The sequence below is a fragment of the Brienomyrus brachyistius genome, chromosome 18, assembly GCF_023856365.1.
Source record: "Brienomyrus brachyistius isolate T26 chromosome 18, BBRACH_0.4, whole genome shotgun sequence".
Lineage (NCBI taxonomy): Eukaryota > Metazoa > Chordata > Actinopteri > Osteoglossiformes > Mormyridae > Brienomyrus > Brienomyrus brachyistius.
The window spans coordinates 18825005-18842545 of record NC_064550.1 but is presented as its reverse complement, the minus strand read 5'-3'; the positions used below and the strand labels follow the sequence as shown (position 1 = coordinate 18842545).

Here is a 17541-nt window from a genome sequence, read left to right as displayed (position 1 = left end):
ACCATATTAGTGTGAAATAGTTTTTCACCCTTCCATGTAAAATAACTGCTACCCTGTAAAATAACTGCTACCCTGTAAAATGATAACTGCTACCCTGTAAAATAACTGCTACCCTGTAAAATGATAACTGCTACCCTGTAAAATAACTGATACCCTGTAAAATAACAGGAGAAGTGTGCTAGACAGAATCATTATGGTGTGTAGGCATCGCGCCACAAGAGCCATATAACAATGGCAATTGTTCAGATGAAGAAGGTGTTATGCCTCATTCTGCACTTTATTTGAACAATGGAATATTTTATATTTTATTTTTATATATTTTATATAAACATTGGACATCTTGAATGTCATTGAAGACCATGGGCAGACGGTCCTTGCTTAAAAGTTTTTTAAGTAATAAAATGGAAAGCAACGTTAACAGGTTTAACATTGCACTCCTAGGAATCAATGTTATAGCTTTATTTATTTATTTATTTTTTGGTTTGATTTTTACATTTTCAATTTTTATTTGAAGTCCAGTTTGGTTTTAGCTAGTTTTTAGTGTTATTTTAGAGATATATAAAAATGAAACTGAAACATATTTTGTTTAGGTTTTAGTAATTTTATTTCTAGGGATAGGCTGAAAGTTATCAAGCTATTTTATGTGTCTGAGAACCCAACAACAGTTACGCATTGTTAGACAATGTCCAAAAGAAAAAAACACACGTTTATGGTGTTATTAATGGTAATTAAAGATAAGTCATTGCTTCAGCTAAATAGTCGTTGAGGTTTGTTCTTATTTCATTTAGTTTTGAAAGCAGTATTTATAGTTTTCATTTAGTCGTAATTTATTTTATTTCCCTATCTTATTTTATTTCAGCTTCCGGAAACATTTTCTTATAGCTTTCGATTTGTTAACGATATTATCCCTGGCGTGACCCCTGCTTCTCTCTCTCTCTCCGTCTCTCTCTAACAGGTGACGAGGACGAGGACGCGCCTATGATCAGCGGTTTCTCAGACGATGTTCCCATGGTGATAGCATAACGGAGGATGCTATAGGGAGGGAGTTCCTTAACAACCACCCGCCTACACTGAACCCCCCACCCCCAGACAGGCTTTCTTCCTCCCACCTTCAGCCATTACTCCCTCCTGCCCCTCACTCCCGCTCTTTTCCTCTCTACCCCTCCTTCTAGAATTTGTGCCAGTGGGGTACAGCTGCAAGGGTTTAGGAGATTGCGAGAGAAAGCAAAAAGATGAGAAAGATATTTTTAAATATTCGATGCACTTTTTTGGATGCGCAATAACTTATTTTTTTAGTATGTATATCCATATGTGTGTGTGTGTGTGTGTGTGTGTATATATATATATATATGTGTGTGTATATATATGTGTGTGTATATATATATATGCATATGCATAATATACATATATATGTATAAGAAGAATATGTAGGCAGAAGTGGATCAAACTGTGAAGCATTTGTTAGATGAATTAACCACAGAAGCTGGGCCTGCAAGAGAGAGTATCGGTTGGACTGCACAGCTACACCCACCTGCCTGTCCGCAAACACGCACCCACCACCGTAAATTAGCATATTGCGCCAATCGGCCAAAAATAATAGCCGCTGTCACCCGGCACAGGTACTTATTCCGAGATCTACGTATCTTTTCGCATAACGAGTCGTTTTCGGATGCCGATAACTGGCGTACTGCACGGGACGCGGTGATGAGGCTGTCGAGTGTCGCTCACGGTGACGTGTTCAGGCAGCTTCTATGAATGTCCTGTTTCATCAAAAGAAGAAACGCAGACGCAGTAGGATGATGAGATTTAGCCATGAATCTCCCGGACTGGCCCTAAGAATCTGAGCTGGGATGGGGGGGGGGTATGGATTCTCGGGCCTGTTCTGGTACTGATGGCAGCTGTAGGCAGGCGGCGTTCGGCACACACTGGCCAGCGTGGGATCGGGCGGGGGGGGGGGGGGGGGGGGGATGCTGACATGTGCCAAACTTCTGGATAAAAAGGGAAGCAGGGAAGCTAATCAGAAGAGGCCGTTCCTCTGGACGTTTGCTCCCCGCCTTCCGGGGAGACGGACGTGTCGATATCGATGCTGAAGAGCCATTTTAACTGGAAGTGGGATTTTATTTTATTTTTTTTTACTTTGTTTTATTGATTTTTTTCATGAATGTATTTTATAAATGAGTGTTCTTTGAGATAATTAATCTGTCACTTTGCATCACTATCAGGAACACACACACGCACGCGTACACACACACACACACACGCACGCGTACACACACACACACACACGCGTACACACACACGCACGCGTACACACGCACGCGTACACACACACACACACGCGTACACACACACACACACGCGTACACACACACACACACGCGTACACACACACACACACACACGCGTACACACACACACACACGCGTACACACACACACACACACGCGTACACACACACACACACACACGCGTACACACACACACACACGCGTACACACACACACACACACACGCGTACACACACACACACACGCGTACACACACACACACACGCGTACACACACACACACACGCGTACACACACACACACACACACGCGTACACACACACACACACGCACGCGTACACACACACACACACACACACACGCGTACACACACACGCACGCGTACACACACACACGCACGCGTACACACACACACACACACGCACGCGTACACACACACACACACGCGTACACACACACACACACACACGCGTACACACACACACACACATGCACATGCCCAGTCTGCATGACCGCCACTTTGAGCCATATACCCACCCCAGCAACATACCTCTCCAGCTCAAGTGAGGAGTGGGGTTTACCTCGGGGAGGGGGGGGGGTTTGATTCCCTTAACCTTTTACCTTTCCCCTTCATTTTCACTTTGCTTGGTTGAAAACCAAGGCCTTGAAACCCCAAACTACCCCAGTGATATGTATGTGCCCCCCCCATTCGCACAGTATAGCAGGTACTGAACCCTGTGCCGCACTCAGCATAGTGGCTTTTTCTTTTGCCTTGACGGGGGCTGTAACCATAGCGATGGTAAAAAGCAATGTTTATTGCTTTAGCAGTGCTGTTGCTTGGTTTGTCACAATTTGCCTTTTCTAGAACCCTCTGAGATGTATTTATTCCCAGAAAACATATATAAACGCACACACACACACTCACACACACACACGGTACAAGCCCAGTTCTGTTGAATAATTCTGAGGCTGTAAACATTTGCTATTATGTGACAGCAAATACCTTCTGATTTTTTTTTTTTTTTTTGTCGTCTCAAATTATTAAAGCTTCACTTTATTTTTTTACATTTTCTCACAGAATCGAAATGTTTTAATATTTCTAATGTTCTAAGTGTTAGTGGTTTGTTGCCTTTTTCGTCCTGATTTATTTTTTTTTTTGTAAAATAGGATTGCTTCACTAAGTTTACTGCACACAATGTGATGCTGACAGGACATTTTAATCTCCCAGCTTGAAAGGTCTCAAGGGAATATGAGTGGTTAAACAGGATGTAGTCAGAGTGTATTACGAGCCGCTTATACTTAAATAAACTTGTTAAACTTATGCGGTGTGATTTTATCTGTGGGTAGATGGAGGTAGGGGTCATGGCTAGGGTGGGTGTGTAGGGAGGTGTCCACGGAAGAGCTGTTTTTCTCCTCTGGAGTCACATATGGGGACTATTCAGGGTTCATTCTACTGCAGAACAAGAACAACTGGGAAAATTCTGTAGTGGGAACATAAAAATAGTCTTGGGTTTTTGATTGTTAGGCGAATCCAATGCCTAGCAGGAATGTCGGCATATACACTGCTGTAGTCCTGGTTCTGTGCGCATTGGAGAACATCCCTGGCTATAAGTTGGAGTTCAGTCAGCATTGTTCCAGCAGCCGGAGTGTAGACTGCGCAGGGGAATGTCGACTGCGCAGGGGAATGCACACTGCCCATCGCACATGCATCCAGCTGACATGTTCCGCCTGCTTTTCCCCCGAATCCGAACAGCGCAACCAAACCAAGTTCTGAATCCCTAGCACCTTCCAACCACAAGCGGCCCCTTGCTCTTCTGGCCTGGGAGGGTGTTCTCCCGGTGGGCCTACCAGGAGAACCTCTCACAGAGGGCGACACATGATCTGCAAAAGCACAGTTCTGCAGAGGTCTGACCCAGCCCCACGTAACCAGCAAAATCCATCGGCGGAAAGTCTCACAGCCGGGGGCAATCGATTGCGATCTGCCTTTGACGTTTCTCTCTCCGCTTCTCATTACCTCATAGCGAATGAAATACATCCGTGGATAAAAACAAATGCAGTCACTATTTATGTGGGTTTTCTTGGAAATTCAGCGATCCTTCTAGGGGCCTGGCTGTCATATGCTGCTCACATGGTCTGAAGGGCCTCACAATTGAGCTGAACTTCATAAGGAAAATAGTGTGGTGTACTCACAAGCTACCACTGGGTGGCAGTCTTCCATTATGCCCCAATAGTACCCATCCCAAGCATCAAAGTCCCTGCATGATTGTGTGGCCTGAATCAAACAGGTGGCAAATAGGACGTCCCTCTAACAGCAGTGCAATGGCATTTATTTAAAAGCAACCGGCATTGTAACAAGAACCGTTTCATAACTGGAAAGGAAAAGTTTTAAGTGGCAGTGAAAATGTAGGATAATGGCATTTCATTAATGCTCTTTCCTGCTTTTGATAATCACTAATGTATTAATGTGGCTGTTTTGTTGACACCATTAAAAAGGTTTAACTTGAAAGCACGGCCGTCCTGCAACGTGTGGTTATTTAAGATTCCGCACTGAGCGACTGGCTGACAGGCGGATAAGCAGCGACTTCTACAGCGTATGAAAACACCTCTATGTAAATGGTGCAGGGCGAAATGTAGGAGACAGGCTCCGTAGCTGTGTGTCGTGAGGTATTTTTAGACTGCTCAGAAACCCTGAAGAAAACATTTCACAAATCGCATTGTAATAAAGGTCGACGAAGGTGAATCTCGTCATCTGAAAAGTTCAGTGGTTTCGTAGTGCGTTTGACGCACACACCTATCCATGGAAAGGCTTATTTTGACTATTCGCTGCATTTTAGAATGATTACAAAAACATTAAACCAATTAAATAACATATATGGAATTATGTACTGGCCAGACAAAAAAAAAATGTTAAATATATATATATTTTTTGGGGGAGAGGGTATAGCTCTGTGGGTTGGGGCTCAGAAGGTTGCTGGTTCAAATCCCATGGTCAGCAGAGTGATGCCCCCTTTGGGCCCTTAAGCAAGGCCCCTAACCCCAACTGCCCTAGGGACTGGCTGACCCCACTGTCTCCTCTACACCAGTTCCTGAGGTGGCCTCCTGAGATGCTTTCCCAGCTGTCCTGAAGGAGGTCCCACATATGCTGAGCTCTCACTGGCTGCTTTTCCTTCACTCTCTGGTCGAACTCCTCTAGTCCTATTTGTTTAGCTCAGGTGGCCAGGTCATGTGATGTGACGCTATCGCTCTCCTTTTTTTTGGCTGGCTGGGCGTGTCCAGACTTTTGACTGGCACTCTGTGTGTGTGTGTGTGTGTGTGTGTGTGTGTGTGTGTGTGTGTGTGTGTGTGTGTGTGTGTAAGTGTGTGTAAAACATTCCAATGTTCTTGTGCAAATGACAAATAAAAAAGCAAGCCTTGGAATTTAAGCTCATAGTAAGGTATAGGTAGCATGTGACCATAACAGAGAAAGTGTGTGTGTGTATATGTGTGTATAAATATATAATTATTATTTATTTGCTGGTGGGGCTTGAGGAGCGCCTGCCAGTTCCTGCTGCTTTTCTCCATGGCCGGCGATCACCTTTCTCTGTGCTCTGCTCTCTCCGCCGTCCTGCTTCTCTCCCTCGGTGACCTTGCGTCGCAGGATCTGCAGGCATTGCTGAATTTAAAGCTCTCACATTTCCTATAATCCCAGCCCTCACGGGGCCCCGGCAGCGTCGAGCACAACCAATTCCTGACAGGAACCATGTCCTTACTTCACCTTTCACTCAGCTCGGCTCTCTTGAGCGCACACACACACACAAACCCCCCCCCCCCCCCCCCCCAACAGAATTTCTTTGTCTGAGCCGAGCTGCGAAATTTTCACAGTAGATTCAAGACTGTGATTGTCTGTGGTTTTCTCGGTCTTAAAAGAAACATATTTACTGTGACTTGGCTCTGCTTTCGACCGTCGACCGCAGGCACGTCGTCCTGCAGGCAGAGGGGAATTCACTCGCTTCACATCCTGTTCGAAAATCACATGCTGCTTCTGTGCTGCCTGCTCTAGGCTCCAGCTTCCCCCGAACCCTTCTGCCTCTTTCTGCTGGTCACATTTCACTCATTTCTCTGCTGGGCAGAAAAAAAATGGCAACGCTGAAACCAGATCAGACCTCATTCTGTCGTGGGATCTCCGCTTCCTTGCATTCGTCTTCAGAATGCCCCTCTGCTCTGACTCATAGCCGAATCCTGCCTCGTCTTCCTTTGGTTAAGCTGCAGTATACCGAAGCATCGAGGTCCAGGGTGCGAACGCTGCATGACGGAACCTTCTTTCAGTGACTGCCATGTATTTGTTGAATTTGTGGTACGTGCAGCTAAACAGCTTTTGCATCAGGAACGATTAAGAAACTGCTGGGATAATATCGCTTCATTCCTTTTAAAGCTATAAATCGAAACACAAGTGATTCGACACTCATAAGTTCAACACTTATAAAACTGGAATGTGGACGTGGTGGTTGTGGGTTCAAAATTAAATCAGGGATTGTGTTTAATTTTTTAAAAATTGGACTCTAGCTAAAAAATAAATCCCTGGAATATCCCTTAAAGATATTTAAGTGTGGAATCTTACTAATATAGATGGTTCTTCTGAAGTTGAATTGTTTTACTTCAGTGTGTTTAGACTGAACAGGGCCCAGGAGTCTTTGTGTTCAGCCAGACAGGAAGTAGACACACGTAACCCATTTTATTTGCCGATTTATTAAATGGCCACTAGAGGGCGCTAGTGCAACAAGTAGCTACTTTTCATTTCTCCATTGTGGCTGGTTTTGGTGTTGAGCCAACACTTGTCAGTAAATATTTGAAGTTAATATAAGAGACCCAAATGCTTCTCATGTGCAACTGCTCCTGCAATCGTTGTCTTAGAAGACTTGAGACTGCACAATGTGGTGTAGAACATATCAGGGTAGACGTTTCTGGGTCTTCCAGTGAATCCCCTCAGAGTTAATGTGCCGGTAGTCTCAGTCAGACAGGTGTATGGGTGAGAGAGTTTACAAATGAGAGTGTGCCAAAGGCCTTGTCGAGGAGGCCCCACCGAAAGACCCCGATATACAAAGCAAGGGGGGTCGTCTGGGGCCGTGTAGCAGTTCACTCCCACTTTTGCTGCCTGTGCGCTCTGTCCCAGCCGTGTGACTTGGCACCAAAGAAAGCCATCTCAGGGATTCACTGGCTGGCCAATTCGCAAGAGGGGAAGGAGCCAGGGAGGGAGAACAAAGAAGGAGGGGGAGAGCACTTTCATTTTGACTCACGGGGGATTAAATCAAGTCGGCTAGAAGCCATTTTGAGGCGAACCACATCCTCGAGGTCTTTTCAGTTCAACGTTACATCTCTTGTGTTTGGAAGCACCTTTGGTGTTCATTTAGAAGTAGGGATACTCAATGGTCATGTAACACTAACAAAGACACAAAAACTCAGGGGTTGGTCTGTGACTCGGTGGGTTATGACGCAGTGCCTGTGATCGGGAGGTTCTTGGTTCAAGTTCCAGAGGCAGCCCAGTAACTTCACTGTTGGACCCTTAACCTCAATTTCTTCATGCACTTGCTGGCCATTGTTATGCAGTGTTGGGGAAGTTACAAAAGTAATCTATTACAGAGGGAGGTGGAAAGTTCAGGTCCAGAAAGTACAAATCCAGACCAAGGTTTTGTTTTAACCAACTACTTGAGTACTAGATGTGACTGTAACTCTTTATACTCAACTGGTTGGTTGAAACAAAACCTTGGTCTGGATTTGTACTTTCTGCACCTGAATTTTTTACCTCTATCTGTAATGGATTACTTTTGTGGGTAACTTCCCCAACACTAGTTGTATGTTGCTTTGGATAACAACATCTGCTAAATAAATGGAAGAACAATGCTGTCTAGTATGGCTGGCCTTGTTAGTGTTTCTGTTGGTTCATGAAGTTTGTTGAATATTTTGATTCTGCTTAGTTGTTAATATGGACAAGAGATGTTTCTGGCTTGACCAAGTACCCACCAGCTGATGAGTTCTGGGTCAGTGCCTTGGGGTTCCTGCCTTGAGGTTCCTGCCCTTGGCCACCTCAACCTCTGCAGCCCTGGAGCCCTGAATCACTCGATTCTCAAACAGTTGAGGTCTGTGTGGACAAGGGAGCTGTTGTTGGGGCAATGACACCCCCCCCCCCCACCCCAGTAGCAGGGATGTGCTCTGGTTCTCATCAGCAGTGCAGTGACTGCTAGCCTGTGGAGATTGACCAGAGTGGTTATATGTCTACTAGCAGGCAGTGGCCACAGTAATTAAAAGGCCACAATCACACCTGCTAATTGATGGCAGCTCTGTGCATCGCCAAGATGAAAATAAGATGAAATAGTAATTTCACCTCAGACCAATGAGACAACACTTCTTTTGTGACATCCTGGATTCTACTGTTTGCTTTAGTGTTCTTATAAGTGCTGCTTAAATAATTTTAGCGTATTTTGCCCTGAAGAGCGTCTCCTAAACTTCTACCACAATCCCGGCCAATGCAGTATTTACAGTTTCCTTTGAGAAATAAAATATTCATTAAAAATAATCTTTGTGTGAAGTTCTGTCAAGAAACCCTTAGTACTGAGTAACAGGTCCCTCCTACTTCCCTGATTGGTCCAGACCTCTGTTTATAACCTTTGAACACCAATCAACTGCTGCATAATTAAGAGTTTGCATAATATGTGCAAGAAAGATGTATTAATCAGTAAAAAATTAAAAGCTATGGAAAACATGCAGCTCTTCAAAAGGCAATCAACAGTATACATGGAGAAGGTGCAAGATTATTTTTTAATGTTATCCAAGGATTGGTAGAAATTCAAGTAACCTGTACACATAGTGAATGTAACAAGCATAGTGAATGCAACAATTTTCAAAATTTTTGCTACATGGGTTAGGCTACATATACTGCCTTTAAATACAGAGGAATTTAACTATTGTATCAAGTTTATGCTGTTTTAGTTCTCTGCTGTATTCATACTACTATACTATATTTACTTGTCATAATTAACATGTGTTATTTATATCACACCATAGATGTATATTTTTCAATTTATGAGCAATAAACTCGTATGTATTGTACAGCTGTTTGTAACACTTTTACACTTTGTTGCACTTTTCAAATTAGATGGCAAACTGCATTTCATTGTCTGAATAGTTGGTTGAATCAAATCGAATCTAATTACACGGAGATCAGTTCTTATATCTGTCTGTACTGTAGTTATTTATATATATATATTATTGTGTGTGTCTGTGAGTGAATCAATGTCTAGCATTATGTAACTCAGCTGTTGTAAAAACAGTAAAATTGGTCACAGCAGCAATAAATCACTTTATACTACAGCTACTGGAACATTTTTGTAGTGATATATTGTATAATAGAAGCTGTGGTTTTATTGTTAGTGATGCCAGACTGACGCATTTTGCTGCAACGGGAGCGAATCCTCCAGTGATGAAGAGCAGCGAAAGGGTGCAGCGTCGCAAAAGGTTGTTTGAGGGGAAGTAAGATCCCATGCTGAAGGACACGGGGGCCACGAAGACCCAGGGGGGTCGGGGGGGCTCTTCCATCAGTTCCAGATGGCCCCTTTTATGAAAGCCCAAGGTCCAACCTCTGACCGATTAAAGAAATAAGCCGGCAGCGCGGAGCACAGCAGTGTGGAGAACAGCAGTGTGGAGAACAGCAGAGTGGAGAACAGCAGCTTTTAGAACAGCAGAGCGGAGCACAGCAGAGTGGAGAACAGCAGAGTGGAGAACAGCAGTGTGGAGAACAGCAGAGTGGAGAACAGCAGTGTGGAGCACAGCAGCGGGGAGAACAGCAGAGCGGAGCACAGCAGAGCAGAGAACAGCAGCCGGAGCACAGCAGTGTGGAGCACAGCAGCGGGGAGAACAGCAGAGCAGAGAACAGCAGCCGGAGCACAGCAGTGCGGAGCACAGTAGTGTGGAGCACAGCAAAGCGGAGAACAGCAGAGCAGAGAACAGCAGCCGGAGCACAGCAGTGAGGAGAACAGCAGAGCAGAGAACAGCAGCCGGAGCACAGCAGTGAGGAGAACAGCAGAGGGGAGAACAGCAGCGCAGAGCACAGCGTGGGGCAGGGTGCTCTGGAGGTCCAAGGACGTGCCCTGTGTAAAATGATCGCGCCAAGCGGCCACATGGACGGACCCCTGCCGGCGAGGCTGACAGGAAGGCAACAGCTCTGTTGATCATGGAGGAATTAAAAAAAAAAGAAAAGAAAAAAGAGCCGATCAGGGAAAGGAGGGGAGGGGGGGGGGCTTTACATGAAAGGATCCCTGAGACATAATGCTTGGGTGTGTTTGGGGTGGGGGGGATGCATGTAGATGTTCTTCAGTGAAAGCACTGCAGCTGTTCTCTCTCTCTCTCTCTCTCTCTCTCTCTCTCTCTCTCTCTCTCTCTCTCTCTCTCCGAATTTCCCCGCCCCTGTTCCGGATGTCTGCTGTGGAGCTTATTGACCCCTGGGTCGGTTTCCAGCCCCCCCGATCTCGTGCGCTATGTGCCAGCTACACATTCGGGGCCCCCGGTGCTGAGGCGAAGCCTCCGGGTGTCAAAGGCTGTGCATGTCTGGGCGTGTCACTTCCTCTCGTCACAGGGGGGGGGGGGGCTCCGGTTCTTTACCCGCTGTTCCGCTATGGACAATGCTGTGGGGTGGGGGAGTGGAGTAATATGGGGCTGGCAAAATGATGAAGTGTGGAGATGCATCAGCGGTGCTGTTAACTGTGTTGACAAAGCTGTGTGGCTTTAACGTTGGCACAGAGAACGGGGCTGGGGGGCACAAAGACAGTCATGTGCACAGGGATTCACAGCAGAAACTCAGAACACATCTATTTCTTGGACATTCTTACTAGCAGTGATCGACATCTTCAGGGTCCCTAACCTGCTCATTGTGCCAAATCTTAGTTTATAAGATAAAACACAATTTATGCAATTTTTGGGGGAAATATTAAACTGATCATTTAAGAAGAAACTTTTTATTATATCAATTATTATAATATTATGATATATAATTATTACCCCTCTGGGACAGGCACAGGACCTCAGCGGCCCTGCATAGAGTAAGCGGAAGTACAGGATGCAGATTCAACTTTTGATTTATTCTAGAAATTGCTATATTTAGGTACTTTTTTGATTGTCATTTTTAAAATGTGGATGTAAACAAAACCAACAAAACCCCAGACAAAAGCGAGTTTTTATAAATTCCGAAACAAACGCAAAACACAGTGTTCAAAAATATCATACAGACTCTTTGGGAACATTCCATCTGCCATAAATGACTCAAATTCCTTGTATTTTTTTGCATAAACGTATTGCTCTTAAATATATTTATATTAAGAGACCTAGTTACATATTAATATATAAGCCCTTCCTTGAAATTATTTTAATAGCTTTTTCATCCATTGAACACATGACTGCATGAATAGTTTTTACCCTTAATTTATTAGAAGATGCCAGTTTCGCCTCCCCGAGCTGCACTCTTAAGCTACACTGCCGCCCACTCTTATTTAGATATCTTTCTCTCAAAATGCTACAAAGGTTCCCAGTATTGTTGAGGTCAGAGGATGAGGTTGGCCAAGCCATGTTTTGATCTCATTTTATGCCCAAAGCATCCCAGGAATGAGCAGTGCTCTTGGCTGCTGGTGTTGGCGAACTGTCCTGCAGGAAAAACATTATTTTGTCGAAGCCACAACTCACAAGTGTTCTATGGATCCCAACGTGAAGTAACGGAGGATTTAGCTGCGGAACAACGCATGAGCTCCAACAGATTTCGACCAGATGGAAATGAATGTTCTGTTTTCTACATCCTTGGTTGCCTGTTGGGAAGTTGCATCTTTGGGTTGGTCTGAAAGCTACACCTCAGCTATTCCGGCCCACTCCACTGATGGGTGACTTTAAAATAGGATAGTGATACATTATTCATCCCTATGGGGAAATTGTTTTTTTTTTCCGCCTATCCCACCTTTCTCTCGATGAGGCACACAGACTGGTGGGATCTGGGGGTCAAGTATGGGGTCGGCCAACATGCAGCGCCCCTGGAACCGCGGGTTCATGACCTTGCTCGCATATCGAATGGGATTCAAACCGGCGATCTCCCAGTCATGGGCACGGAGTCGTTAACTGTTGAGCCTCATACCGCCCCCTAGAGGGCTGTCTCAGCTCATGAAGGAACTTCGTCTATGTCAGACGTGTGAAGATCTCTCCCTCACCGAGAACATTTCTTTGGGTTACACTTGTTACAGTTGCTTGTGGGTGTGGCTAGACTGCAGCCAATGGCAGAACAATGAGTTTTTTGTTAGTGTCTCATCAGACAAGCAGAAGCTTTACAGTGATGTACCTCGGTGACAGTGGGTCAGGCCACGGTCAGTACCTTTGGGCTGAGGGGGGGCTGTACCTGAATGGAATGAAAGGGACACATTCACTGGCCTGTGCTCCTGCCAGCCTTGTAACAGTGTTTAATACCCAGCTTTGCACTTCATATTGCACTCACCTAGCTGTTAGCACTGCCTATAGCCTCCTCTACTTTAACTAATTGTACATTTTACTTCCCATACTCCTCCTGGGGGGTGCTGCCTGGAGACCCCAGTCTACCAAGATGTCCAGCACACCCTGCTACATGTGTCGTGATACTGCGCTATACAAAATTAATTTGTTTGTTTGTTTGTCGTTTGCTTTCCTTCTGGGGACTTAATGTAGCAGCTACAACCCAGTCAGCAGTAATAAAGACCAAGCTGCCATTGTACCTGATGCAAGGAAGCCGACCTGGCTGATTCAAATATGGCCGAATATGACATTTTTGCTTTTAAGAAATTGATTCAGATAAAAAATGAATATCGGCCCGCTATAACATCACCTTACCCTGCTTAATTAACACCTGTATTCACACTGGCAAAATGGCAGACTCACACCTCTCCTCTGTTTCCACTGTAAATTAAAAATTTACTTTTCAACCTCAAACACAGCCAACACATTAATTGTGGCTGCCTGGGTTGCACTGTCCTGATGCCTCAAGGAGGCTTATTGGATGATGGGGCAGGAACACTCAGCCAATCAGAGGTGGAGGTGCCGTTCCTCTCCTAGCAACAAGACTCCCTCGCTACACAGCACTGCTAGCAAACTGACACCCAGAATATTACATCATGAATAATGGCAACTTAACAGCTTTGTGGTGGGGGGGGGGAGCAGGGAACGTTTTTTTCACTAGCTTTTTTTTTGTCCTCTTCCATGTCTTCGATGCTTGCCTACATTCCCCCCCTTAAGAGAGGGTGTTGAAAACACTCTTTTGAGGGAATTAAAGATCAGACCTCACATCTAAATATGAGCGCTGTAGATTTGTGATGCTCTTAGTGGCTTTTCGGTTTTCTTGAGTTTACATCTAATGTTCTGTGCCTGCTGGGCCAGCAAGCTGCAGATGTCTAATGGCTCTCCACCTTGCCCAGCTCGAACCCTCTGGACTCTAAGGAACCTGCCTTCGGCGGCGCAGTCTTAGCCCCTTCACCTTGTTCGATGCCTGCCCCAGCCGACTGAGGCGCCCCCAGCCGAAAGTGAAATTACACAGTTGCCCCGGGAGACGATGATTGAATTACCGGCATGTCCAGCCTTCCCTAACACTGCTTCTCTCTGTCGAGGTTCAGGACGTCCTCTGAGACAGGGACCCAATCAACAAGGAGAATCTTGTTCCATTTTCCAGGTGCGACAGTGAGAATCAACGTCGGCAGTCACACGAGTCGCCCCGCCTCCGCGAAATGCACATGCGCCATTCCTGGCAACCGTAGGTCACCTGAACTCTCGAGACGTGCTGTAGCGACCACAGCAGAAAAACAGCTAAGAACTGCAGCTCCATCCGTTGCAAACGCAAATGATGGACCATGTTATGAGATGACATCTCCCTCCACGACTAACTCATTTCCGCTGCTCACCGGCACCCCACTCCGTAATTTGAGTTTGAATCCGTGCACAGCCTTAATAAACATCATATCAGACAGCGCTCCGAAGCACCATGCGTATAAATAGCGACGCTGCAGGTCCGCTGACAGAGATGCATGATTCGTAAGAACAAGCTGCCTCCACTAGATCCAGGTTGTTACTACTGGTTGCCCTTCAAACCATGAGCTTGCTGATGGAAGTACTTGTTTTATTTCTCACTTCCGTCTCTTCCGAGGTACTTAACTGGTGCAGTGGTTGAGAACTTGGACCTACTCAGTCCAAATCCCTAGACAGGGTCCTGATGTCCTGTCTTCTGGATCTCGTTAAAATCCTGGCCGCCGGTGAAGCTGTGAAAATTTGTGGGGAACATCGTTTGAGTGAAGCAACTCTGGTCCATCGGCTCTTGTGACGTTCAGAAGGACTTCGGGGACCTAGTGGATTAGCCCAAAGCAGGAGGTGCCCCCCCATGCGTCCCGCTAAAGGGATATACGTTGACCCAGCTCCCCCTGTTTCAGCACCAGGGTCAGTGCCCTGGGCACAGCCCTGTGTAATCTGATTTTACTCAAATCAATTAAATGAGCTGCCATGTCAGTCAAGGGACCTTCCCCCTCCCAAGGATAATTCCTCCACCCCACAGCAGGAGTGCCCATCACACCGGGAGAGGGAACCACATGGCATGCAAGGAGCGGCCACTAGAGGGTGCGATTTCTGTGGCGAGAAACAAGCAAACTCCTCTCTAATTGTTCACCATGAACGAGACGGCCATTCTTACATTTTTCTGGTGGGGGGGGCGGTTAATAACATAAGGAAAGACATAAGAAAGCACAGCAGAGGCACCCGCAGGTCGCATTTCCGCTCGCAGTCAGGCCTGACGAGAAACCAGTTGTCTGCTTCCCCCTTTAATTCCCAGACAGCTTTCGGGGAGGAGGGAGTGTAGATGCGGTGAGCCCCCCCCCCCCCCCCCCCCCCCCCGGCAGATAGCCGCCACCCTCCTGATACCGTGACTTCCTCTGTGACCCCAGCTCCCACCGCCCGGCACCCCGGCTACATGAAAGGGATGTTTGTTTTCGGACTTCCCGGCAATGGGCCTGCCATTGTTCCCGCCCGCTGTTAATATGCATCACAAATCTGCTTATTTTCAGACTGTACCAACACTGGTGCGCACCCCTCTCCCCAGCCCAACCCAATGCCCTCGGCGTCCCCTCCGCCACCCCCGCCCACCCCGCGTTAAAAAAAAAAAGAAAAAGCACGGATGGCAGTGCTCCCTGGGACTGGTGAAGAGGAACAATGGAGCCTATGTGTGGGCTACGGTTGATTGATCCGTATCGTGCTCTCCGGTGTCCTTTGGAGAAGCCGGGAGGCGTCACCCGCTGCCCCGTTGCCCCCGCTGCCCTGCTGCCCCCGCTGCCGTCTGCTCCGCCTCCAGTCTGTCTCCTCGGGATCAGGTGAATGGGCGCCTTTGATGAGCTCCACCCCGCAGGTGTGTGTTTTGGCAGGTCCCATGGCTTAGCTGTATCTCTCTTCCCTGCCAAATGGACATGGCTATGATAGTTTTGTTTTTTAGATAATAATTCATGAACCATCTCTCTTTTTACCCCCTCCGCTCGCATACAGCACATTTAATTTATTTATCAGACACTTCTATTAAAAGTGACATAGATTTTTTGGGGGAATGCAGCGTCAGACAGTCCCAGGGGGCTATTCAGGTTAAGGGCCTTGCTCAAGGGCCCAACAGTGACATCATTCTGCCAACCTTGGGATTCAAACCAGCAACCTACTGGTCCTGACCCACTGAGTCGCACGCCACCCCCCCAGAAGCACTCTGGAAAGAATCCAGCTTTAAAATATTTCAGGCCAAACTGAAAACTGATATGTGAGTGAGTCACTTAATAAAAAGATGTAGAGAGTATGTACAGTGACTTAGAGAAAATGTTATGGCACTAAGAATGAAACTTGATTTGACTGTGAGCAAAAAGGGTGGTGTTTTTATTTTACCGTACATGTGTGTTGAATCACTTTTTCTCAGAATTGCCTGATATTTAGTTAAAATCAATTCCCGGATGAGGATGCGGTGAAAATCGCCATGGTGACCGCTTACTTGATTCCAGCGGCAGTCAGGGACGGATCCCGCGTGTCTGTGGCTGCCGCGTTTTTCCCCAGGTGCCACTCTGTCCCTGCCGGTTAACAAATAGCATCACATGGTTTCACACAACACCGAGGCCAGACTTCTGCTCTGACTGACCTTGGCTGTAGCCCTGAGCTCACACTTGCAGACGGGACCCTCATTTTTTTCTGGTTTTAACAGCAAAACTTTATGCTCTAGATGGGGCCCCAACAATGAATCTAGCCCAGGGGCCCCCACCCCCCCTAAATTCAGTCCTGTGTGAGGCGCTGGCATTTGGGGTCATTGGGGTACTGCACACTATTCATGGTTGTTAGAGACCCCCGAGCAGAGGGGAATCACACCCAGATTTGTCCCTCCTGCTGGAAGAGTTTAACGCTGGCTATTTTCCAGCTCTTGGCCCCCACGTGTTTACTCGCACCCCTAATTTGATTCTCTGACATGACGCTTCAAAGGTAGAAGCAGGAAATGTGGGGGAGTGTGAGGGGAAGGGAGAGAGAAGGATCCGGATTTGGTGCTGAACGCCAGCCTCGGTCGTCAGGGCTGGAGCCGAATACTCACCGCTCTGTTTTCCGAGCCTCTAACGGATAATAAGACACACGCTCTGATCTCTCTCAACAACAACAACGGCAGGCGTCTTAGATGGGCACTGTGAAAAACACGCCGCCATGGATACAATTTTGATTGACAGATCAATGGATCAATCACGTCAGATCACTGCTTCTCTGTGACAGAAGTCTGGGCTGCTGACTGCTGTGTTTTCAGTCTGTCAGTTCTATGTAAAGAATGCATAGGATGGAGAGGCAGAAATGGATGTAAGCGTGCTGTTCTTTGCTAAAAAGGACGCTGACTTGATACGGCTTGCGTGCATGTGACTGGACCAGTTTATCTCACTAAAATTACACAAAACAGGCTTATACAATAAAGAAATAAAATACACGATAGGCATATATGTGTCATTCTGCGTGTAAAACTGTTGTGAGTGTGTTGGCTTGGTAGAGGTGCCATATTAGACTGAGGTAACTGACAGAGAAAGTGAGCTGTGTCCTTAAATGTAGTGCTAAGAAGAAATCTAAATTAACTGAATGTTATGTTGGGGGCTCATCACTCCAAGGTTGGAGGTTCGAGTCTCACTTAGTCTGTGTTTGTGCCCTGTGCTCCTTATTTCCTGGCTGGGGACAGGTTCCCTGCCCTCTGC

At 46.4% G+C, this 17541-nt stretch overlaps 1 protein-coding gene and 1 long non-coding RNA gene across 2 annotated transcripts in view; one reads left to right on the top strand and one right to left on the bottom strand.

Annotated features, from left to right (window-relative positions):
* sorl1 (sortilin-related receptor, L(DLR class) A repeats containing) overlaps positions 1-2332 on the top strand; it is a 54183-nt gene extending 51851 nt beyond the window's left edge. The window contains 1 exon segment of the mRNA XM_048982607.1: positions 956-2332. Within this exon segment, the coding sequence (XP_048838564.1) occupies positions 956-1023 (68 nt within the window). The 3' untranslated portion in view covers positions 1024-2332.
* A 13277-nt stretch (positions 2333-15609) lies between these two features.
* Positions 15610-16950, bottom strand: LOC125713179 (uncharacterized). The gene is made up of 3 exons (XR_007383509.1): positions 16905-16950; positions 16320-16395; positions 15610-15746 (listed from the first exon to the last, which is right to left on the bottom strand). It is a non-coding gene; the product is annotated as an uncharacterized LOC125713179 (long non-coding RNA).
* Between the last annotated feature and the right edge of the window lie 591 nt (positions 16951-17541).